General features: G+C 49.9%; 1 protein-coding gene across 2 annotated transcripts in view; it reads right to left on the reverse strand.

Moving 5' to 3' along the window:
- Window positions 1–12,973, reverse strand: part of CHRDL2 (chordin like 2) — a 32,242-nt gene extending 19,269 nt beyond the window's left edge. Inside the window, exons 1-2 of one of the 2 annotated variants that reach the window (XM_004482655.5) lie at window positions 12,268–12,973; window positions 1,292–1,404 (exon numbers count right to left, since the gene is read on the reverse strand). In XM_004482655.5, coding sequence (XP_004482712.2) covers window positions 1,292–1,404; window positions 12,268–12,349 — 195 coding nt within the window. In that variant the 5' untranslated portion in view covers window positions 12,350–12,973. The remainder of the gene's footprint in view (window positions 1–1,291; window positions 1,405–12,267) is intronic. The other variant, XM_004482656.5, reaches the window with a different exon arrangement.
- Between the last annotated feature and the right edge of the window lie 10,548 nt (window positions 12,974–23,521).

The raw sequence follows: 23,521 nt of genomic DNA on the forward strand, positions 1-23,521 counted from the left end.
CCTTTCTTTTCTCTGGCTATATTTCATGAAGTTCTTTTTGAAAAGGCTGATTGGCCTCAGATGTGGCAAGGCAAACCAAAGCAAGGCAGTCGTGGGGTGGGGGGATGGGGTCCCCGTTTGGGCCACGGTTCTACCTGGGGTCCACGTGGTAGAAGCAGTGGGGCATCAGAGAGGAAGACCCCAAGACGGGTGGTGCCCCAGTGGTCCAAGTCAGGAGAAGGCTGGCCCACCCCCTCCTCCCACCTCCCAGTGTCTCCTCAAGAGCTCTTCTCTGCTTCCACTCCAGAAGACTCCCACAGGCCTTCTGAATTCTTCTCTTGGCTTTATGCAGAAAAAGAGAGGGGCTGGGGGGCTGACTCCACCAGGACCAGCCCCAGGACAGAGACAGCTGGGGACAGCCCACCAGCGAACCTGGGGTCCAGGCAGCTGAGCGAAAGCCAAGGGCTTCTGAAGCCTCCTAAGTCACCCTCTGCTTCCTCTCCCCTCCAGCCTCATACCTGATCTGGTAATTCTGGACCACATGGGGTCTCATTTATTCTACCCAGTTAACCGTGCAAGGCCCCGTGGGGGTGCTGGGTTGGGGTGGGAAGGAAAGAGAAGTGAAAAAAGACATGGGCCCTGTCCCAGTTTGTTCAGCCTCTAGCCAGGCACCACGCTGGGCACGAGGGTGGGCCCAGGAAGACCTGACCTCAGGTGCTTAGTCTAGGAGGGCACAAAGAACTAGGAGGCCTGGTCTACAGTGGTCAGGACAGAGGGACGGAGGAACTTAGGGTGGGAGCTCAGGAGAAGAAAACACTTGCAGCTGAGAGATCCAGTAGGGCTTACTGGCATTTGGGCAAAGCCTTAAAGAATACGTATTTGGAACAGTGGGGATGGGGGAGGCATTCTAAGGCAGGGTGGCAAGAGAGGGGGCTGGAGGAGACAGCCCCTGAAAAGGAGGAGTGGGGGTAAGACCAGAAAGGCTGTGTCTTCCTCCACTGTGCAGGAGGCAGGGAGGCGGGCACCAGCACGAGGCAGGAAGAAGGCTGGAGTGAGGGGGGGGCCGGGTGCTCAGCCCAGCCCCTGGCCCGCGGTGCGACTTATTTCTGGGACACGCAGGTAGCCACCTCCTTGCGTGTTATGGGCACTGAGCAGTGAAGTGGCCCTCAGTGGCCATGACCAGAGCAGGGTTCTAGGGCACGGGCTCCGGACTGCCCCCGACCTGCCGAGCTGCTGGCTGCCCTTCCTCTCTGAGCTGACTTCTCTGGAGGTCTCCCAGACATTCTAGACTCGGGTGGCCCGAGGCACCTACCTCGGAACAGGTACAGCGGAGGCAGTACATCAGGCCCTGTGGCTCCAAGTAAGGGTGCCAGCTCTCACCGGGGGAATATCTCTTCCCATGGAAAAGGCAGAACATATCTGGGCCTGGAAAACCAATCAGTGCCGTGTTAGTCCCAGGAGGCTCCAGGTCAAAGACCCTGCCTCATCCCTTCTCCTTTCGGTTCTGGGAAGGAGGTCATCTGAACAACCCGGGCAAAAGAGAATCTGCTGGATGTGCTCTCCCAGTCGAGGGGGCAGAACGTCTGAGTTGGAATCTCAGCTTGACCACATGCTTGCTGTGTGATGCTGGGTATGTCACTGCCCCTCTCTGAGCCTTAACACTTACCTCGCAGGGCAGTTAGGGGATGAAGCAGTAAAAGTGCTTTCTAGATTTAAATTGTGATATGTTAGTTATTATGACTAGATGAGTAATCTGAGGTCCAGAGAAGATAAATAATGCCACGAAGGCCACCCAGCAAGTTAGTCACAAAGCCGAGTCTCCTGACTCACTCCAGCGGCAACGAACTTTTTTGAAAATTAAATCTGATTGAAATACGGAGAAGGGAGTTAACATTTATTGACTACCTTCTCTTTACTGAAATTTTTACAGAAGTTGTTACTTAATTATCTCGTTAACATTTGTGTTTTGAGAATTAAATCGGAAAATGCTTGTAAAGGGCTTACTTAGGCCAGCACCTGAAACTTAGTCAAATGCTATTATGATAATTACGGTAACAATCACAAAGACACTGCAGAATGGACATTATCATCTTCTGGAATAGATGAGAAAAACGGTGCTCACAGAGACTACGCCATCTAAACCCAGGGCTCGAGGCTCCAAAGCTCAGCTCCTTCGAGTTCACTGCACCACTGACTCTTTTTTACCCAGTTTCAGAGACTGAACGCTCAAGTTCCTTCTTCTGCCACACTGGCCACCATCCCCTGTTCCCTCTAAGTTTCTATTTATGCCTCTTCTTCACGAGTCCAAGTTCTTTGGAAACACGGACTCTCATCCTTTCTGAATCACATTCGCTTAGACTTTTTGACTCAGGTCTCAGAGCGTTCAAGGCGGTAGACTGTTTGGAAGGGCTTATATTCACGCACAGCGCAGCGCAGCGCAGGAATTCCCTCCCCGTGTTGGGGGGTGGGCTGGAGCGGGCATCTCCAGGGAAGAGCAGCTAACGAGACATTCCTGTTAGAGAAGTCTGCTTTGAAAGAAGCTGAAGTCTGCCTGCCCCTGCCCTCTTGGGCCTCCCAGAACAAAGATCTGAAGCCCTGGTGGTGATGGATGGTGCCCTCCGTCTGTGCTTCAGTGGCTGCCCGAGGCCACTGGAACCCAGGGCTTAGATCTCTCCCGCCCCCTCCCCAGCCCCCGAGGGCAGGGAGGGATCAGACGGCAGCTCCCCTTTCCAGCAAGGCCCCGGCTGGCCGGTATCAAATGAGCTGTGTTTATCTCTCAGCTGGCAGAGAGGGCGGGCCACAGGCCCAGCTGGGAGGCTTGTCAGAGCCAGCCCAACTCTCCAAGGAGTGAATAATGTCTTTCTTCCTCGCTGCCTCCCCCCACCAGGGAGGGCAGGGATTGCAAAACCGCCTGGGCCTGCGTTCTCAGCTCCTTGCCGAAGAAACCCCGTCCCACCTTCTAGGGGCGGCCCTGCGGCCCCAGCCCCTGTGCCAGTTGGCACCCTCCGCCCGTCACTGCCTGCTGGCGGCACGGAGACAGAGAGAAGGTCTCAGCCCGTGCCCAGGCCAGGAGGACCTCCCCCCACCAACAGACCTGGCCGCGGCTGAGAATGTGGGGGGCCTGGCAGGCCGTCCGCAGCCCCAGGAGGCCTGCCCGCAGCCCCAGGAGGCCTGCCCGCCACCATCCCCACTCCACCCCGGCGCTAAGGTGAGAGACACAAAGCAGGAGGGAAGGCCTGGAGCTGCCTCGTGCCCTCGGGAGGCGAGTGCCCAAGGCCCTGCCAAAACCAGGCTGGGAGACGGAGCTGCCAGGCGCGCCATGTGGTCTGCGCCAGCCCCGGGCTCTGCACGTGGCTTGGGGAAGGAGAGCTCTAGCTCCTTTATGCCACGAATCACCGGATGACGTTGACAAAGGCTCTTCCCCTCTCTGAGCCTCAGTTGCCCGTTTGCAAAATAAGGGGGGCGAACTATGATCTTCAAAGGCCTTTGCCTCAGTAGTTTATGAATCCAAGACTCCAAGGTTCCAGGTTTTCTTCTAAGATGTGAGAATTTTCTACAGCCCCTGCAGTCCGTCAGATCACGAAGCGTCTAGAACGGTAGGATTTTGTGGTTCTAAGGTTTGATCGTTCCAAGAGGCCGTGAGTCTAGGAAGAGCTGATGGTCCTACGACACCCCAGGCTCTGGGGGACCCCGGGGAGGATCAGGATGAGGGTCAGGGAGCCAGGGGGCCCATCCTGAGGGAGGCGGTGAAGGAGGCAAGGCTGGTCCCTCAGTCTCCCCCCCTCCCATACTCCCCGCTCCTGCCCTGCCTCGGGTCGGCCCGCTTCCCCTCTCTACCCCACCCCACCCCACTCCCTCAGGGTCTTCCCCCCCACACGTGCCCACGTCTCCCTTCCCAGCCGGGGCCACTGTGCCTTCTCTCAGGGGCCTCCTGACCTTAACAACCCCCGGCTCTGATGACTAACCCAGGAAAAAGATTGTAGTGGGGGAAACTCCAGTTTGGGGAGGACAACTGGCCCTGTTCCAGGTCGTAGAGAGATAGGGAGAGAAGTTCAACAGGTCTCACCCCTCAAGTGCCCTCACTCAGCGCGTGTATATACGCAGCCGTCAGGACCCAGGCTTTGGGGTCGGATAGGGCGTGGCTTTTATCTGCATGAGTTTAGGCTAGCTACTTAACCATTCCAGGCCTCAGTTTCCACACTTGTTAAATGGGAGTAGCAATCTCTACCTCTCAGGGTTATTGTAGCATTAAATCAGATACTATATGAAGCATGCCTAGTGCCTGACATGTATTAGATGCTCAATTAAATAGCAGCTTAAAAACAAACACGCAAAAACCATCTGAGTGCTGACCCCAAACTTCCATTACAATCTGTTTCCCCCAGATTTCAATGCAGCACCAGACACTTCTCGGGACATAAACTTCATAGTATCCACCACCGAAGTCAAATTTCCCAGGTTTCATTTACAACCTCAACAACCCTGTCTCCTGTGGCTCCTCAAACTCTTCTCATCTCTCCACTCACTAGCCAGACCAGTTTCCCCCAACACCGCCTCATGCCAGTGCAGCCCTCGGGGCTGGGGTAGGGATGAAAGTAGTTCAGAAAGGTGGGAGGAGAGAAGGGGAAGGCTGAGGGGAGAGGCCAGAGACCGGGCCATGAAGGGCCCTAGCCTAGAGGGTAGAGGAAAGCCAGGAAAAAGCTTTAAACTGGGGAGGGACGTGACCAGGTTTGCATTGTAGCATCAAAGCACAGCTGGAGGAATGGAGAATTGATCAGAGGTGAGGCTGGAGGCAGAGAGGCCAGGGAGAGGCTGCTGAAGTCAACTGTTTTGAGATAACGGCGGCCTGCACCAAGCTAAAAGCAGCGCTGATGGGCAGAAGTACAGATCTGAGGGACACTCAGCAGGTACAGGGGTCAGGCTTTGGAAAAGACTGCCTGTGGGTGGAAAGGGTGAAGGGGCAGGCAAGGATGGGATTGGAGTTTCGAGCTGGAACGGGTGGCACAACACCAGAACTCAATAAATAGTAAACATCGTTATCATTAATAATAAGAATATGATGTCCTGTTATCCATTCATCTCTTGAGCTTTTTGTATATAAGTCTTATATGTCCTTGCACCTGGTGCGTGCTTAAAGAAGACACACTCCCTGCCCTCAAGGAACTCATAACCTAGTGAAGACAGCCAGCCAGCCATAACACATGTAGGTTGACAAGCTCCATGACAGCTGAAGCATAGGATCTTCAGGGAAGGCTCCCCTGAGAAGATGCCCAGGTTTCTTGAAGGAGTCAACAAGTTGAAGAAGGTGGAGAAGGGCCCCTCAGGCAGCAGGAGCCAAATGCAAAGGCACAGTTGTGGGTGAAAATGGGTTCCTGCGGGAAACTGCAAGTGGCTAGGGAGTGCTGGGTGCTCGCTCCCCTTCCCCAAGGAGTGTCGATTTGGACAGCCTCAGCCAAAGCTCTTTACCTAACCTAACACTGGCTTAAAGTGACAGCATTTGGTTGGTCTAACACGAAAGGCTACCTGGGGAAGCAGACTTGGCCCAGTGGTTAGGGCGTCCGTCTACCACATGGGAGGTCCAAGGTTCAAACCCCAGACCTCCTTGACCTGTGTGGAGCTGGCCCATGCGCAGTGCTGATGCGCGCAAGGAGTGCCCCCTCACGTAGGGGTGTCCTGCGCAGAGGGGAGCCCCACATACAAGGAGTGCACCCCGTAAGGAGAGCCGTCCAGCGTGAAAGAAAGTGCAGCCTGCCCAGGGATGGCGCCGCACACATGGATAGCTGACACAGCAAGATGACACAACAAAGAGACCCAGATTCCAGGTGCCGCTGATAAGGATGGAAGGGTCACAGAAGAACACACAGCAAATAGACACAGAGAGCAGACAACTGGGGGGGAGGGGGAGAGAGAAATAAATAAAATTTTTTAAAATTAAAAAAAAAAAAGCAAAGGCTACCTGAATACCAGATAGACTCCAAATTTTACTTTCACCTCCCCGGCCGCCATGACCTGGCTCCTGCCGGCTTCTCCTGCCAAGCCCTGTGGTGGCGCTGCTTTCAGCCTCGTGGCCTCTTGCTGAGTTTCTCACCAGCCCACCCTCCACCAGGCACCTGCACGGTTCTGTGCCTTCACACGCGCTGCTTCCTCGGCCTGGAATGCAGCTCCAACACCTCCTCCTCCTTCAAAAGCTGGCGTAGGCACCACCCTTTCTGTGAAGCTGCCCCAGCCTTCCTGGCCACTGTCCCCTCCTGTCTTAGGGCTCCCACGGACATGAGTCCAGCCCTCTACTTCAGCTTTCATTACACCAGATTAAAAGTAGTTGTTAAGTGGGGTTTCCTCTCTTGCTAAACTGTGAGCTCCTGGAGGCCACTAACCAGGTCTCATTAATTTTTTGTCTTCCGTGCTCAGCACAGAGAGTCGGTGCTTGATAAATGGATGAATGATGAGAGAACGGAGTCAACGGAAAGAGGTTCCGGGCAGAGCTGGCAATCCGATGCTCCGTAATCGTCATAATGTGAGAGGGGAGCCAAATCCTTCTCAGGACCTCTAACTTGCCACCTAACAGGAATTAGCCTTTGACCTCCCCACTGCAGCTCCCTGTCCTCTAAACTCCCCAGCCACCTGCCAAACCAAACAACACAACGTACCCAAAGTTCTAGAGCCTGGAGGAAGTAAGGGGAAGATGAGAGATTCCATGATCTTTATGTGTAAATCAAAATTTTTAAACTGTCCAAGTTCGCCCTGTAGTCTGACTTAAAACCCTCGTGCTATGATAAAGGTCTTATAGGGGTCTGGATAGGGGCAGGTAGCACGGGGTTGGAAATTCTCCCCATAGGAGGCAGAAGAAGCAACCAGCAAGAAGCTTCTGGGCTGGAGGGGGAGCTAAGTGAGGCCAAGAAAATGGTACCAGGAGGGGTTAGGGTGAGAGGAAAGAGGACCGAGATCGTGGCTGGCCTGTCCCCAGCCTGCAAGAACTCAGGAAACCTGAGCGAGCCAGGCTGCACAGGAATGTGGGACGTTTACATCTCTCCCCTCACGCCCACACAGCTATACTTTCTCTATTTATTTATAGTCCCCTCTTCACACAAACAAACTTGCTCTCTCTGAGACACAAGCTCTGCCTGGGCTCTGGCACCCGATAGAGGAGGCCTCTTAAGGGAATCAGAGAAACTTCTGCTCCTCAGCAGCCAAGCTGTGCAACCCAGGGAAAGGGCTCTCGCTTCTCGGAGCCTGACACCTGGCGCGTGGCAGAGGAGCATGGAAGGGCCTCAAAGGAGAGAATCGTTGAGCCGGGAGAGGCAGCTGTGTTATCCGGCAAGGGCCAGGAGGCAGGGATGGGGCTGCTTAGCACTCCATGCTGCCGTGAGCACAGAGGCCGAGGACGGTAGAGTCTTAGCAACTATGCCCAGTCCCTCATTTTAAGAGTGGAAACCCCCCAGAGGGGGAGGGCTGCACCTAAGACCATGGCTTCATGCCAGCACCAACGCCAATGCCAGATTTCAGACCTGGAGAGGGTGCTTGGAAGGACAGCTGTCCCCTCCAGGTCAGGATCTGGAGAAACAAGGAAATGGCTTTAAATTGCAAACAAAAGGATTCAGGTAAGGAAGACCTTTCTGACCCCAAGGATGGCTAGCAGGGAAGCAGATGTGGCTTGCACCTACAATAGGGCAGGAGCTGGGTTCAATCCCTGGGGCCTCCTGGTGAAAAAGAAGAAGAGAAAGCATGCCAGTGTGGTGAGCCAGTGCCCATATGGTGAGCCAGTGCCCGCGCAGCGAGCCAGTGCCCATGCAGTGAGCCAGATGAAGGGGACAGTCCAGGTGAAGCGCAGCAGAGACCAGGAACTGAGGTGGAGCAATTGACAGGGAACCTCTCCCCATTTCAGGGGTCCCCAGGATCGAATCCCAGTGAATCCTACAGGAGAAAAAATGAGAAGAGAAAACAAAAAGAGAAATAGATACAGACGATCACACAGCGAATGGACACAGACAGCAAAAACAGCAGGGTGGGAGAAAGGGAAGGGGGGACGGAAATAAACAAATAAATCAATCTTTAAAAAAAAAAAAAGACTGGGTAACAGAAGGCTGTGAAACGGCCTGAATAGGGTCCTGTCCTGAGGCAGGGGATGCCTGAAATGATCTCTGCACACTCCCCCCAGGGGCAGCGCTCTCATGCCAGCCTTTTTCTGCGGGAGTCTGAGGGATGCAAGGTCCCTCTCCCAGAACCCGGCGCCGTGGCCGGCGGCTGGGGGAACTCGAGAGGCCAGCAGGGACAGGTGCAACAGCTGGAGCAGCTGCGCAGCTGTTGTTGAGCTCAGGCTCGGCAGGCGAGCCAGTGAGTGAGGCAGAGACCTCTACTGGTGGGAGAGGGCAGGCGCAGCGCCCCAGAGGGGCTGCCGGGAGCTGCCTCGAGGTCTTCACTCAGGCGGCCACCCCCACCCCCTCAATCTGGACACGTGAAAGGGCATGCGACTCAGCTGACAAGCCGGGCAGGGCTCCCACTGGTGGGTCTCCCCCCAGGCCCGCTGCCCCAGGTACCATCTCCTGGTCTCTGAGGGTGGGCTCCTCTGCCCCCGCCTCCCGGTATCAGGCTGCAGACCCACGCTTCCCCCAGTCTCTTTTCCAAAGGTCAGAATGAACTTCTGGAACCAAGGCAACAACATCTTTGGATCTTAGAATCATGGGCTGGAATGGTCCTCTAAAATCATCCATTTGAGTCCAGCCATCTCTCTTTACAGCGGGGAAAGCTGAGGGCAGAGAAAAGCAATGTGCCCCGGGTCGCGTGGGAGCTGTTGGCAGAGCCGGAGCCGGGGCCCTGGCCTTTTGAAGCCAAGTTTTTCTTCTGCACCGTATCATACCACGGTAGCTCCCTTCCTGCCCCATCTTCTGGTGTCTGGTATTCCTTTATCTGGGAACAAAAGTACCAATTTCAAGAATACAAATAATTCTTGGAGAAAAGAATGGAAGGGCCCATGTTTTTACCGTTAACAGTTGGCTCTCTCCTTAAAGCAGGATTGGGTGGAGGGAAGCAAGAGAAAGAGAAGCATGATGGACAACTTAAAGGGGATGTTGGCATTAGGAAGGGAAGAAGAACACAAGGGGAGCAGCTGACATACGGGAAAGAGCACTGGAGAGGGAATCAAGAGACCGACATCACACATGTTTGTGGCTCAGTTACCCATCAGTGACCTCCCTGAGGTAAAGGCTCTAGCCTGGGGGTAAGATTGGCATTCGATCTGTGGTCAGTGTTGGAGGATTAAGGCTCAGCCTGTGGCTGCAGTGAAGGCTCAGGCTGGCTTGGGATCAGGGCTCAGTCTATGGTTGGAAATAGAGCCTGGATAGAATAAGTTTTGTTTGACTAGCCTTGTACTTTAACCAAAGTGCAAGCTGCTACCTTGGCTCATAGACATGTGAGAATTTCCATCCATTGACCCTGCTTCTGAGCACACCAAAGATAACATGAGGAGATATGTCTTGAGGTCTCACTTATGAAGATAAGGACCTTCATAAGGAAACTTAAAATAGGGCTGTGGAAAATGACTATAGGATTGTTTCTAGATTCATAGATTGTCAGCACTAGAATGGACTTCAGAAAAATGAGGCTCAGAGAAGGAAAGTGAACTGTCCCAAATTACACAGCCAGTAAGTAGGGACCAGAATCCAGGTCTGCTTTTTAAAGAAATTAATTTGTTATATGACTTTGGGCAAGTCATTTCCCCTTTCTCAGCTTCAGTTTAAGAAAAAGGATAGGTAAATTGAGCTGGGGGGTTGGGGAATGGGTGGGACAGAAGCAAATTATTTTCAGGGACTTTTCTGGGTCTGACGTCCTTGAATCTTAACACTTCCCTTTGAATGCCAGCCTACTCACCTTAACTCAACAAGTCTACTCTGGGTTTTTTTCTTGAGTTTCTGGAGCTCTACATTTACCAGGCTGTAGAGAAAGATGGAATATTGTCAGGACTCAGTGAGAGGTACGGAATCAAAGGCCGGCTGAGGCAGGGAAGAGGATAGATCAAGTAGATCAGGAGGTCAGGAAGAGTTTCTTAGAAGAGGTGTGACCCAAGCAAGGCTGTGAAGGGCTGACAAAGTATGGGAGGCAAAGAAGAGGGTGTGAGGGAGACATGAGCAAGCCTGCACAGTGGTCTGACTCTAGGACATCTCCTGGTTCATCTTTTTTCTGTCTTTCTTTTTATTATTGTTTTTCCTTTTAAAGTACATGGATCACACAAAATGTTACATTAAAAAATATGAGGTTCCCATATACCCCACTCCCCACACCCCCCACTGCTCCCACATCGACAACCTCTTTCATTAGTGTGGCACATTCATTGCATTTGATGAGTAACATTTGGAGCACTGCTTCACAGCATGGATTATAGTTTATGTTGTAGTTTGCACGCTCTCCCAGTCCATTCAGTGGGTTATGGCAGGACATAGGATGCCCTGTATCTGTCCTTGCAATGTCATTCAGGACAACTCCAAGCCCCCAACATGCCCCCGTATCATACCTCTTCTTCCCGTTCTCTGCCTTCAGCAACTCCCATGGCCACTGTCTCCACATCAATGATATGATTTCTTCTATTGCTAGAGTCATAATAATTCTATAGTAGAATACAAGTAAGTCCATTCTAATCCATACTATATTCCTTCATGCAGAAAAAGCTTGGGGGCTAAGAATGAGATGCCGAGTGGAAAGAAGGCAGGCATTGAGGGCATCCTGTGCTATGGATCTCCTTTAAGAAAGAAGAGTCAGGTGTTTGGAGGAACCCACAGGATTTAAGGGGGAAATGGTGACATTCTGAGTATTTTGCTGGGAGCTTTATGCCCGTCACCTCATTTAATCCTCCTGGGAATCCTTCAGGTTACAGGTTAGTATTTTTCTTCAACAGATGAAGAAATTGAGGCTCAGAGATGTTGTGACTTATGAATAGTCACACAGCTAATAAGGAGCAGAATCAGAACTTTAACTGCGCTCCTTCCATCACTTTTACTAAGGACTTCTATGAGTCTCATGGTGCCGGCAAGCCAGACGTGGGTCAGACAAGCACCTTGCCCTTGCGAGCAGAGACAAGACTGAAACAAAACCCAGCAACGCCAGCTCCAGAAAGTCATGTGCCAAAAGAACAGCATAGCTGGGGATCTGAGCTGTGGGGAGGCGAGAGCACTAGGCTGGGAGCTGGGAAATGGGGTCTTAGTCCAAAGCTCTGTCCCCTGTGACCTGGAGCAAGCCACTGCCCCTCCTTGGCCTCGGTTTCTTTATCAGATAGACAGGGGTTTGAACTAAGCTCCTCCTTTCTCATTGAGGGAATGGCTCATTCGGGTTTTCATCCTCACAGCATTCTCAAGGATTGGCAGAGGAGGGGGCCTACCAGCTTTTTGTGGGGGCGGGGGGAAAACCAAGGTTCAGGACATGACTTGTTTGAGGTCATACTGTGTCTAAGTGAAAAAGAGTGAATTGGAGAACTAACAGTTTTTGAGAACTCACCATGCTCCAGGCTTACGCTAGTTGCCTTACATATTTTTCTAATTTAATCCTCACAAAGTCCTGGGGCTTTTACTCCCACTTGATAGATTAGGATGCTGAGGCTAAGAGCAACGCCCTCCACGCCTGCCTCCCAACCCCTGGTTTTCAGTGGGGCTGGGATGATGGACCCATGGTCGACCTCACTGTGCCCTGCTGCCTCCCAGAGTTTCACAACTCCAAGTCAGGGATCCCAGACTGTGGGGCAGGGGAAAAAGCAGAGGATTTGGAATCGGAGCATTCTGGTTTTCAATGACTTACTAGCTATGCAAACTTGAGCAAGTACCTTCTCTCAGCCCAAGTTTTCTCATCTGTAAAATGCAAATGATAAATACCCACCTCCCTGGAGTGTTGTGAAAATCAAGAGCAAAAGGAATAGAATGGTTATCCTAGTTAGCGCTCACGTCTTTCCATACACGCGTTCTAAGTGCAATGGCTGTTTTGTCTTCCTCGCACTCCTTACCTGAAGCCAAACACAAGGAGATTTTCTACTAGGAAGGTTAAGCCCCCTGCCCCCAAGTACAGTGCCCTGCCTTCTCCCCGGCTGCTGTCAGTAGCGCCACCACCATGTCCACCCCAGCAACCGCCGGTCTGAATCTTGCCAAGTCTCCCCAGTCTCCCAGACTTAGCCCCGACCGGTCGGCAGAGGAGTCTCCACCCCTCAGCGCAGGTGCCTCCTGGAGGGCCGTCAGAGCAGCCCAGGGCCCGCTTGCCCCCGCGTCCCAGGGCGCCGCATCCCTCCTCTGCCCGGCCGCCTCCCCCTCTACTTACGGGCTCGAGCGTGGGAGTCCAAGGGGAACCAGAGCAGCGCCAGTCCCAGCAGGCAGGAGAGGACCCTCACCTCGGGAACCATCCTTCTCCTCCCCAGGACCAGGCCGCTGAGCCGCAAGGGGAGTCGGGTGAAAGCGGGACGGGAGGGACACTGAGGCACAGGTTCCCACAACGGTCCACAGCCCCCGACAGGGCGGCTGCTGCAGAGCAGAGCCAGAGAAAGAAGAAGGTGCCGAGGAGAAAAGGACAGGGCGGGCGGTCCAAGGTGGGGAGCGAGAAAGGTGGACCGAGAACTCGGGGGAAGGAGGAACAGAGATGGAGAGATGGAGAAAGGCGCGGCCGGAGGTCAGAGCGATGCGAGGAGGAAGGTGAGCGGGAGAGGAGGAGGAGAAAGACGGCGGAGCGCCCGGAGGGCTGCAGCCCGCCGCGCAGGGCGAGGCGCGCGGGGGGCGCGCGGCGGCCGGGGCGCGCGGGCTGGAGGCGGCGGGCGCGCTGGGCTGGGGCGCTGGGGGCGGGCGGGCGGCGGTCCCGGCGGCGGCGGCGAGGCGGCCGCGGCGGCAGGCTGAGCGCGGGCCGGCTGTGCACGCCAAGGGCGCCAGGCGCGGCGCTCGGGCGCATTTGTACTTTGCCGCGGGAAGCAGGCAGAGCGGCCTGGCGCTGGCCTGGCGCTGGCCTGGCGCTGGCGCCTCCTCTGGGGCACCGCGGGCTCGGTGGATTGGCCACCGACGCGCAAGCCCGCGGCCCCCCTCCCTCCCTTCTCGTGCCGGTCTGCGGGACCGACGCTTCAGGCGAGGCGCCCGGGAGGAGGCGAGGGGACTTGGGGAGGGGCAAGGGGGCCACCCGGGCCACGGGTTTTAACCCCTGCCTCCCCGCGGCGCCCGGAGTTGCGGGAGGACGGAACCCAGTTAGACCTCAGGTGGGACTTTCGGGTGCGCAAGGGTGAGACGCCGGGGTCGAAATGGGGAGACGGGCTGCGGGAACCAGGTAGGGCGCTCGGCGTCAGCATGCACTAGGGACGCCTGAGTTTCCTAATTGGCAGTTGGTGGTCACCTCCCTTTTCGAAATCTATGACCCCCACTTCTAAACTGGAGGTTTTAATGTCTCCCCCACTCTTGTTGCAAAGATCAAATGAGGTGATGAACGCCAAAGCACTCAAAACCCAAGGAGCAGGGGTCATGATACCAGGTGCCACCGGCTCCAGAACACTGAGGACCCAATGACTCCAGAAACAGTGCTTCCCAAGGGCCCTCAGACTCAGCAAACACTTCTGTTTGGCAGCCAGGGTCTGCCAGGATCTGCCCCCAGTGCCATCCCAGAGTTAACGTCTTCTGCTCCAATCTGGCCAGTCTTTTCCTCTCCCTTGAGTAGCTCCATTTTAACAGATGAGAACTACCTACATCATCATGCTTCCCTTTTGCCTTGGCTTTTAGGGAGCTCAGAGTTAAATTTAGTGCTCAATTGCAGAAACAATCTCATTCCAAATTCCTTTGATCATCTTTGTTTAAAGTCTGCTGTGCACACATACATTTTTGTCTTAAGTGTAAGCATCCTGCCCATCCTACCTCAAAAAATAGGTCTCTACCGTCTTACCCCTCTTCATCTCCATTTTCCCTAGAGGTCAGGCCATCCTCATCCCTTACCTGAAATTTCTCAACAGCCTCTTAACAGGTCTCCCTGTCCTTAGCCTGGGTCCCTCTAACCCATTTTCCTTATACCTGCCAGAAGAATTATACTCATTATTTTTGTTGACAAACTTGATCATATCACTTTCCCACTTAAAACCACCATTGCCTTCCTATCACTTACAGATTAAAATCCAAAATTTTTAGCGTTGGATTCAAGACCCTGCACATTTTGTTTCCTTTCTACCATTGCCATCTACCCCACGCTTTCACTAACCACTCACCTCCCCACACGGGCCATGTATTTTCATGCCTCTGAGTCTCTACATCTGTTTTCCTTATGACTGGACTGTCCTCTCCCAAATTTAGTGAATCCCTTTTTCTTTTCAAAAGTTTTCTCAAAGCCACTTCCTCTCTGAGGCCTTCCCTGACTCTCCCAGGCAAAGCAAATTTCTGATCTTTGTATTTCCGACAGTACTTGGTACTGTAGCTATTGGAGTGCAAGTATTTATTTGCGTTTCTATCCAGGACTCACTGTGAAGGCAGGTGCATTCTTTCGTTTGTATCTGCATCTCCAGCACTTAGCAAAGTGCTGGACACTGAAAGATAATGAATAAATAATTTTAATATGTATGAATGAAGACCTCAGTGATTTGAAAAGGCATTATTTTCCCATGGGAGTGCCTATGGCATCCCTGTGGCTCCCAGCTTTAATCAATGATTGACGTAAGAAACAACCACTTGAGTAAAGTTGCTGTGTTTTCTAGAGAATTGTGGTTAAAGATGATTATTCATGTATTTTCTAATATCTGCTATAAAAGGAGACTTGTTAAGTTCTTCTAAAATCTAGTGGGGGGGGGGAGTATCTCCCCATAGCAGTTTGTTGCCCCAAGAGGTTGTCTGACATCTGCTTGTTTCCCTGATTAAGGTATTCATTCACTTATTGCCTTCCAAGGCAGCCCATTCCACTGTTGGACAGCTCTGACTGTTAAAAGTTCTTTATACTAAACGGAAATCTGATTCTTTGACTCTCTGCACCACCCCCAACTATGCCCCCAGGGCTACACAGGACAAGCCAACTCCTTTTGTCTTTTGAGAACCTTACTGAGATTTGGGGCAGGGAGCCCGGCCTCCATACTCTCACCCATACCAGTCCTGGCTCCCCGTCCGCTCATGCCACATGGAATTTTTTCATTCTTCAGATGTTCTGAGCACTTTCAGTCTCCACGCCTCTGCACATACTCTTTCTTCTGTCTGGAATGCCCTCCCTCTTCTCACTTATCTGTCTGGCAAGCTTGGCTTTTTTTAAAGGCTCAAGATAATTGCTACCTCCTTCATTCATCAAAACTATTGAGTGCAAACTCTGTGCCAAACCCTGTGCTAGGTGCAAGGGACACAGCGGAGAACAAGACAGGCATGATGCTTATAGTCTAGGTTCTCTTTGAAATCTCTTCGATGGTCTCTGAGTTAGTGTCTTTCTCCCCCATGCTTCTGTGTCTCCATTATAGCACCGGTCACAGAGTATTATCAATAGAACTTCATGTCTCTAAGCAAATTCCTTGAGAGCACATTCTACCACTTAATATCTTCCCTACCCTTCAGTACAGAGCTTTGCACACGGTGGCTGTTAAATAAATCATATCCCTAGTTTCTTCAAATAGTCCTCTTGTGACATATTATTTGTGGCTAAAGGCCTCCTCCTGGGCTGCAGGCTGCTTGATTATGTAAAATAACCAAGCACTAGGGATATAGGGAGCAGTGTCAAGAAAAAACTTCTGTCAATAAGATTATAACAGCAGACTCACTGTAAGAGAGGTAAGAGAAGAGGACGACATAATAGAGGTGCTCTAACAGTGGTCTGCCAGTAAATGCTTCACAACCAGCTCTCTGCAGAGGTGGGGGGAGGGTGCCCTGGTTTATCACATTTGCCAGTTTCCACAGTGGTAACTACTACTCTCATGACCCATGTAACTGGCAGGGTTCTCTAGGGAAACAGAATCAACAGGAGATATCCGCCAATACTAAGAGATTTTATCAGAGTTTCTCACATGGCTGTGGGGATGCACAAGTCCAGGTTCCGCAGGCAAGCTGCAAACCAGGGCTCCCATGAAAGTCCAATGAAGATCCTTGATGAGTTTCCGGGAGACATTGGCTGTCCAAAGACGAGCTGGGAAATTCTTCCTGAATGCTGTAACCACGTCCCCTTTTAAGGCATTTAACTGATCAGATAAAGTGCCACCCATTGCTGAAGGCAGTCTCCCTGATTGATGTAGATGTAATCAGCCATCCATGCAGTAAACTCCACTGGTGACTCAAGTCCATAAATGTCCTCGTACCACAGTTAGCCCCATGCATGCTTGACCAAGCAACTGGGCACAATTACCAGGCCGAGCTGATACATTGGCCTAACCATCACAACTCATTTCAAGCTACCAATGTTATGTCACTGAATGTGAAGTTGGGGAGAGATGCACGGTAGGACACCATTATAGAGTATTTCCATCACAGAGATACAGTAGACATAACTAACCTCAAGAACACTGATCATAGTAAAATCGGTAAAATAATGAGGAAGTGATGAGTTTGAGTATTTGTCACCTCTGTTTTCAATATAAACTATTTAATTGTAAGTTTATACAATTTAATTGAAAATAATGATTGCTTCCCAAATTCCTGAAAATTCAGCACTCAGCTCTCCTGAGCTGGATCCAGTAAGGTGCCTTTACTTGACGTCCTGTAAAGGGGCGAACAAATTAAATTTTTGAAGCTGGGTCTTATTTAGATAGATCAGGAGGAAAGTCTTAAAGGAGCTACCAAAGTTCATCCCACTCCCACTCCTCAACCAAGTCAAGAGTTACTCAGTTGTGTAAATCTGAGTTGAGCCCCAAACTCTAACTTACCAACCTGAGGCCTCTGCATTGCAAGCGTCATCATTCACTAAGCACCAAGGAGAATGGAACATCTCCTCCTGCCTCTGCTATACTCAGGAGGACTCTTGAAAAGCAGTTTGTCCTCAGAGACTTCTTTCAATGAGTCTGTGAAGGAATAGAGCTCCAGAGAGGATGGCAGAGGCACTGTGTCCTCCCAACGGGGGGAATGGGGAGTCACCAGAGTTATCTTTTTAAAATGTAAGTCAGGGAAGCAGCTGTGGCTCAATCAGTTGGGCTCCCGTCTACCATATGGGAGGTCCTGGGTTCGTGTCCCGGGGCCTCCTTGTGAAGGCAGGCCCGCCCGCACACTGAGGAGAGCTGCACGGCCCACAGGCACCACAGAGAGCTGACTCAGCAAGGTGATGCAACAAAAAGGGAGTCAAGTAAAAAACATGGAAGAGCACGCAGCAAATGGACGCAGAGAGCAGAGAGCAAGCAAGCCAAAGGGCGGGGATAAAAAAATGTAACTCGGATAGTATCACTTCCTTACTGAAAACCTTCCTGGTATACTTAGAATAAATTCCAAACCCCTGGCCACAAGTTGAAAATCTCTGTCCACCCTGGGCCCTGCCTGCCCCTGACTTCAGACCACTCTCCCTTGTGCTTGCCTGGCTCCAGCACCCTGGCCTGCTTTCTGTCCCTGGGACAGACCAAGCTGCTTGGTCTTTCCTCCAGGTCCTTCCAATTGCTGTTTCCCCTACTTGGAATTCTCTTCCCCACAACGGACACCTTTTCGTTCAGCTCAAATGTCACTTCCTCAGTGAGGTGTCTCCAGTCCAACTTATCTAACGATGTCCTACCTCTAGTCATTTTCTACCATATTACTTTGATATTCTTCATGTTGCATCATAATCTGAAATGTATGTCTTCACTTGTATAGTCTCCACCTCCCATGTGAGCATGAAAGCTCCGTGAGAGCCTGGACCTTAATTCTCGATCCCTGCTGTACCCCTAGCTCCTAGACCAGTAATCCGCCAGCACATAGTAGAGGCTCGCTGAATATTCTTTTCATAAATGAAAATAAATGGATGATGGAATACTTGTCTGGATTATCTGATTCAGTTGAGAAGTGAACCGCAGACATTCAAGACCCCAAATCCTTGAAATTCAAACACATTATCATTTTCATCCTTATTATTGGCACCATCACTTTTTTTTTTTTAGGAGGTACTGGGTACTGAACCCAGGACCTTGCACATGTAACGTGAGCTCAACCACTGAGCTACATCCGCTCACCTTACACCATCACTTTTATCATCCCACCACCATCATTATCAACAATGTGCTACATGGCACATAGGGTTGCTTACTGTTTGTTGAAGGAATGAATGAATGAATGAATGAATGCAACTTCATAGCTGACCTTAAATTTCCTTTCTGGTCTTTTTTACTATCTGCCCCATGCCAGTCCAGTTTCTTGTATAGACTATCTTGCAGCTACTCCCAATCAGTCATTTTCACCTAATACATGAGGTCTTTTCATGTCTGTCTGTGTTGGATTATACTGTTCCTTCTATTTGGAATTCTCATCTCCTTCTTTGATGAGTTCTCGTTCTTCCTTTAGGACTCAACTTTTTATCCCATCAGCTAGAGTTAGTCATGTCCTCTTCTGTGCTTCCACATCACTTTGTCTATACTGCTGTTAAAAATTCATCTCCTAAATTATAGTTGTTTGTTGACATAAATGCCTTCCCCCCTTAGAGAGTGAATACCTTGAAAGCAGAGACAGTATGTTATTCTCAGTATGTTATTCTGTATGAGTATGTTATTCCCAGAAGCCACGCAGGACCTGTCACTTAGCAGTTTCGCAATATCTGTTGAAATCATCAGCCTCGTCATGCATAGGCTAGATGGAGAGAAACATGCTGGTGTTGAAGGATAAGATGTACAATTCTGGTCAAGACGTGGTGTCTGACCCAGAGGATTTATAATCTAATTGGGAAGATAAGTCCTTTTCATAGAAATGATTTCATTAAAAGCCATTGTAGAGTGAAATAAGCCAGATACAAAAGAACAAATATTATATGATCTCACTGATATGATATGATATGATATAATTAGAATAAACAACCTCATAGAGTCAGAATCTAGAATACAGCTACCAGGGGATGGGGTAGGGATAAGGAATTGGGACTTAAGGCTTAAAATGTACATAGTTTCGGTAATGCATGGTGATGAGGGTAGCACAACACAGAGACTGTATTTAAAAGCACTGCATTATATATTTGACTGTGGTTAAAAGGATGTTACAACCTAGTTCCTGAAGGGCACGGGGTCAGGGCGGTTGCAAGACCAAACGACACACTTAGCACTTAGTGTTCAGTATAAGCTTTATTTATTAGTACTTACAGATAGGAGAGATTGTCTTTGGTGGCAGTGGTTTAGAAAATGAAGCCAGCGCTCCACAAATAGGTAGGAAAATTAGGGGCAATATAAAGGGTTTTAGAATAAAGGTATTTTATAGCAGAGTAATATAAATGGAGCCTGGTAATATTATTATAGGAAGGACGTGTATAGACTGGAGAAAATTACAGTTTACAATATTAAGTGTATATTGTTTTCTTGTGAGATTTGTTACATTTCAACTTGTGTAGGTGGATGCGTGCTTCAAGCTGAGTTTTTCTTAGGAAGAGGGAGCCAGGGCCGGGGACTTGCTGGACCTTTACAAAGAAGAAATTTATTTATTTATTTTGTCTTTATTTATTTTTTTAATATTACATTAAAAAAATATGAGGTCCCCATATACCCCCCACCCCCTCACCCTAGTCCTCCCCCCATAACAACAATCTCCTCCATCATCATGAGACATTCATTGCATTTGGTGACTACATCTCTGAGCACCGCTGCACGTCATGGTCAATGGTCCACATCACAGCCCACACTCTCCCACAGTCCACCCAGTGGGCCATGGGAGGACATACAATGTTCGGTAACTGTCCCTGCAGCACCACCCAGGACAACTCCAAGTCCCGAAAACGCCCCCACATCTCATCTCTTCCTCCCACTCCCTATCCCCAGCGCCACCATGGCCACCTTCTCCACACCAATGCCACATTTTCTTCAATTACTAATCATAATAGTTCATGAATAGAATATCAGTAAGTCCACTCTAATCCATACTCTATTCCTCCATCCTGTGGACCCTGGAATGGTTGTGTCCACTCCACATCTATACCAAGAGGGGGCTTTGATTCCACATGGATGCTGGATGCAATCCTCCTGCTTTCAGTTGTAGGCACTCTTGGCTCCCTGATGTGGTGGTTGACCTTAGAAGAAATTTATTTACAAGAAATTTTATTTACAAGAATAAAATTTTTTAAAAACCCATGGAACTACACTAATAGTGAACCCTAAGTTAAACCATGGGCTATAGTTAATAGTATAATTATAAAAATGTTCTTTCACTATTGTAACAAAGTTTGCATACCAATGCAAGATGTTAATAATAGGGTGGTATGTGGGAATCCTGTATTTCATGCTTGATTGTTCTGTATCCCACAACTTCTACAATAAAACACCCAGTGTATTTTATTTTATTTTATTTTTTTAAAGATTTATTTATTTATTTAATTTCCCCCCCTCCCCTGGTTGTCTGTTCTTGGTGTCTATTTGCTGCGTCTTGTTTCTTTGTCCGCTTCTGTTGTCGTCAGCGGCACGGGAAGTGTGGGCGGCGCCATTCCTGGGCAGGCTGCTCTTTCTTTTCACGCTGGGCGGCTTTCCTCAAGGGCGCACTCCTTGCGCGTGGGGCTCCCCTACGTGGGGGACACCCCTGCGTGGCAGGGCACTCCTTGCGCGCATCAGCACTGCGCATGGCCAGCTCCACACGGGTCAAGGAGGCCCGGGGTTTGAACCGCAGACCTCCCGTATGGTAGACGGATGCCCTAACCACTGGGCCAAAGTCCGTTTCCCCACCCAGTGTATTTTAGAATTAAATATGAGACAGGTGAAAGCTTGGTATGAGATGATGTGCGTAGGATTGGAGTAGTCAGAACACTTGGTTTCTAGTTCCTACTTTACCATGAACTCACTGTGTGGATTTGACAAATTATTTTCCTTCTCGAGACCTTAATTTTCTTCTCTGAAAATGAAGAGGTTTGATCAGAGTCTGAGATGGTTTCTGAAGCTGGCTCCATCTCTTGACATTCTGAGTTTGGCTCCAGGAAAACTGGGTGGAGAAGACCGTGGGTAGAGCTCAGTAGTCTTGGTTTGCCCCCTGGTGGTCTTTCACCTACATCACAGTCCCGGGAGATTTGCTCAGAGATGGGGATAGCGGAACTTAGAGTCCAGGAAACAAAGAACCTTGGAACAACGACTGTTCTAGAACGGACCACTCAGGCTTCTCAGTGGTGACTGACAGATTGATAGAGAATCTTGTCCTCCTTTAGGACAGAAGGAACTTGGGAGATTATGCTCTCTGTATTCAGTCTCCAATTGAGGCTGTTCCTTTCCAAGAGAAAGTCAATCTTTTTTTCTTCTGCTCCACTACAGTGTTCCCTTCTGAGGCAAATTCTTCTTTCCAGTCAGTATAACCATCCATCCATTTATTTATGACAAAATGGAGTTTTCTCTTCCACTCACTCTTTTCTTGGGGAAGTGCCTCTCCTCTTCCTAACCCCCTCCATTCCCGGAGGACTTGGTTCTGACCAAGTAAAGGTAGTAGAAGGATTTCTTGGTGAGACTGGGGAGAGAAATAGACTCTGATAGAATAAGACATGTACTTTACACTGTAAAAAGTGATCAGTGCCACCAGAGAGTTTTGTCTTTTAGGGGTTTCACTATATGAGTTGGGGTTGGGAAGGCCATTTTCCCCTTTTTTTCAGTATTCTCTGTACATTGAACCTAAAGGACTTCTGAAAGCCACCTCCACCCCCTCAAAAAAAAAAAAAAGCAGCTAAAGCAAAAAGACAATTGGTTTCTTGGAATCTTGGGCAAGAGCCTACAAGGAGAAGAATATAGGGACTCTGAAGTCAGAAAGGAAGGAGAAAAGACTGAGGGGATGGGAGGGAGGTACAGAGAAAGAGACCTGACTGAGAGGAGCGCTTTCCTGATGCGAATTCTAGGTGGATTTATAAGTATGGGGGCAGAGATTAAAGAAACTAAAGAACTATTTTGCATCACCAATGTGCTAAATTGTTAAATAGATTTTTTTCTGACAATACACTATACTTTGAAACTTGCTAAATAATACAAGCATAACTAAGGGGATACACATTCATTCATTCCACAGCATCTGGAATGTGCCAAATACTGGACCTAAAACTGGACCACCAAAACTGGCTCAGCATCCTAACTTTGGCTGGCTACTTTGCTGCCGAATCTTCAGCTACCAGATTAGTCTCTGCTACGTAGTAAGTACTCAATAGATACTTGTTGAAGAATGAACGTTAGCTTCACTATCCTTTCTCTAATGATATCTCAACTCCATCAGGGTAGGATGAAGTTTGCTTGGATTCTTTTTATACCTCACTGATAATTATAAGATCAAGAGTTATCCTTATAGGGAAGCAGATGTGGCTCAACAGATAGAGCGTCTGCCTACCATATAGGAGGTCCAAGGGTTCGATACCCAGGGCCTCCTGGTCATGTGGTGAGCTGGCCCATGCGCAGTGCTGCTCTGCGCAAGGAATGCCGGCCCATGCAGGGGATCCCGCCGCATAAGGGTGCCCCCACGCAAGGAGTGGCCCCTGCGCAAGGAGAGCCACCCGGTGTGAAACCACAGCCTGCCCAGGAGTGGTGCTACATACATGGAGAGCTGACACAGCAAGATGACACAACAAAAAAGAGACACAGATCCCCAGATGAGAAAATAAGCAGACACAGAAGACACACAGTGAATGGACACAGAGAGCAGACAACGACAGGAGGTGAAGGTGGGTGAAATAAATAAATAAATCTTTTTTAAAAAAAGAGTTATCCTTATAAAATACAAATCCATTTATAATACTCCCTTGGTCCAAATAGTTAAGTCTTTCAAGAGTGCCCCAAGATCTTGAGTATATTCCTCTGTAAAATGGAGATAACAATATGCCCACCTTACAAGGTTATTTTAGGCTTAAATGAGAAAAAGTATATTATCCTTTGCATGATTATTGCTCAATAAATTGTAATTCCTTTTCTTCTCCAATTTTCTAGCCTTATCTCCAACCCAGTGTAATAACCACATCAAATTCCTTACCAGTGCCACATAGCCAGTACTTTTATTTACCTTTGTGTTTCTGCTTTTGTTTTTCCTCTGCCTGAAACGCCTTCCTCTTTTTCTACCTGGTGAACTGCTCCTCAACCTTCAAAAGAGAGTTCAGGAGTGGACGTCGCACAAGTGGTTGAACACCTGCTTCCCACATGGGAGGTGCCTCCTAAAAATAAAAACAAACAACAAGCAAACAAATGAAAAAACCAACTCAGGGGAGCTGATGGGACTCAGTGGTGGAGTGCTGGCTTCACACATAGGAAGTACCGGTTTCAATGCCCAGTCCCCAGTACCATAAAAAAAAAAAATGAGGAAACGGACTTTGGCCCAGTGGTTAGGGCGTCCGTCTACCATATGGGAGGTTCGCGGTTCAAACCCCGGGCCTCCTTGAGCCATGTGGAGCTGGCCATGCGCAGTGCTGATGCGCGCAAAGGAGTGCCGTGCCACGCAAGGGTGTCCCCTGCGTGGGGGAGCCCCATGCGCAAGGAGTGCGCCCGTGAGGAAAGCCGCCCAGC

The sequence above is a fragment of the Dasypus novemcinctus genome, chromosome 10 (assembly GCF_030445035.2).
Source record: "Dasypus novemcinctus isolate mDasNov1 chromosome 10, mDasNov1.1.hap2, whole genome shotgun sequence".
NCBI classification, from domain to species: domain Eukaryota; kingdom Metazoa; phylum Chordata; class Mammalia; order Cingulata; family Dasypodidae; genus Dasypus; species Dasypus novemcinctus.